This window comes from Opisthorchis viverrini (assembly GCF_000715545.1).
Source record: "Opisthorchis viverrini unplaced genomic scaffold opera_v5_192, whole genome shotgun sequence".
Taxonomy (NCBI): Eukaryota; Metazoa; Platyhelminthes; class Trematoda; order Opisthorchiida; family Opisthorchiidae; genus Opisthorchis; species Opisthorchis viverrini.
Window position 1 is genome coordinate 33,968 of NW_008751852.1, and position 1,565 is coordinate 35,532.

The following is a 1,565-nucleotide window of genomic DNA, read 5'->3' on the forward strand; positions in this document are numbered from 1 at the left end:
ATGAAACTTAATCAGGCCAACAATTTCTGGACACATCGCCTGATTACTTTGGGATCTGTTGAGAAAAAACAGCACCCTTTAGACAACCTCGGTGAACAAATACGCCGTATCACGCTGCACAAAATTAAAACGAGAATATGTGCTTGCAGCGAAAATCTCACGATGCTTGGAGCTGAGTGTTTGCAGGTAAGAAGATGAGTTTGCGAACACTGGAAATGAATTAGTAGTGGCATTAGAAAGCTTCCTCCTCCCTTTATATTTCAGATGACAGGCTAGTTTATGCAATCTCTCAAGACGGAAGTGCAGATTATCCAAACAAAATGCACGACTGGAATGTGGATTTTGGCATGTGCTGGGATAACGGTCTGGGATAAACTTGATCAAGAAAATCCGAGATTTTCTGACTAAGGAAATGATTATACCTTCCCTGCAATCCATAAATTAGGCTCTCCTTGCGCTTGGAATTCGGAGAAATTTGAAGTGGAAGTTATGCAAAATTTGGTCAGAAGTATGTCCAACACTTTTCTCGAGTCATAGATAATTGGACACTTTCCCTAACATTTACTTGGTATGCTGATCACTTCCATATTGCTGTTAATGGAGGATATGAAATTGCCAAATTAATACTTTCGCCAATTCAGTTTCAAACATATGTTGTATTTAGTGAGTGGTCAGTAGTGTTAAGGTTCACTCTCATAAATATTTGAGTTACAAAAGAATTCAAAAGACAGAAAGGTTTGCTACAACGACTTGACATTAGCAAAGTAAATAAATGATGCACATAAATTGCATGTCCACCATTGAGCGCTTAATATTCCCATTCACATCTTGTGACTTGTATTTTTCAGTCTTTTATTTGGACAAAACTCCCCTCCATCAACACTGTAACCCTCCTTAGGCTTCTTTGGTCGCGAGCCGGCCTGCGTCATGAGTGCTGAGTCAATTTCTGTCTGAAGCCTCCTTTTGGCTTTTGTCGAAGGAAGTTAACATTTCCACATCACCCGACACATTTGGCTTTGTTCAACTTCGAGAATCCGAGAACATATACACCTAAAAAAACATGGTTTTTGGCCTGTTTGTAGGACTGTTAGCCCGTAGTTGGAGTGCAATCGACCAAGAGCAGAGCAAAACACCTGAACTACCTAGATCCCGCAACATAATCATTAAACAGTGGATGTACCAGCAACCAAGAGGAATGCGCAAGAATGTACAGGCTTGTATTCGGGAAAAAATAGAGAAGGTTGGAAGCAACAAGTATATAAACCTTCAAAAATTTTGGTGGGGAACAAACAACAGCGTGCTTTGTGGCTTTTTGTCAGCGTTTTTGCTTATTCCAAAATGTTGACATTCACCCACATTGCAATCAAGGTGAGAAGCAGCGTCAAAGTTTGGTTCTTCTTAATGGCTCCGCTGACTATTCCCGGTTTGCCTGAAGAGAAAAATTACATTGAAATAACACCATTGTGAAAAATTCTCAACTACCGATATTGCACATTTCTTCTTTCACACATACAAATGCGTTAAAATGAATATATGAGAATATGAATAAATGAGTTGAGTAAATG

At 39.4% G+C, this 1,565-nt stretch overlaps 1 protein-coding gene across 1 annotated transcript in view; it reads left to right on the top strand.

Moving 5' to 3' along the window:
- Positions 1 to 1,565, top strand: part of T265_07969 (hypothetical protein) — a gene marked incomplete at both ends in the record, with an annotated part of 192,073 nt that continues 190,508 nt past the window's right edge. Inside the window, one exon of the mRNA XM_009173646.1 lies at positions 1 to 186. Coding sequence (XP_009171910.1) covers positions 1 to 186 — 186 coding nt within the window. The remainder of the gene's footprint in view (positions 187 to 1,565) is intronic.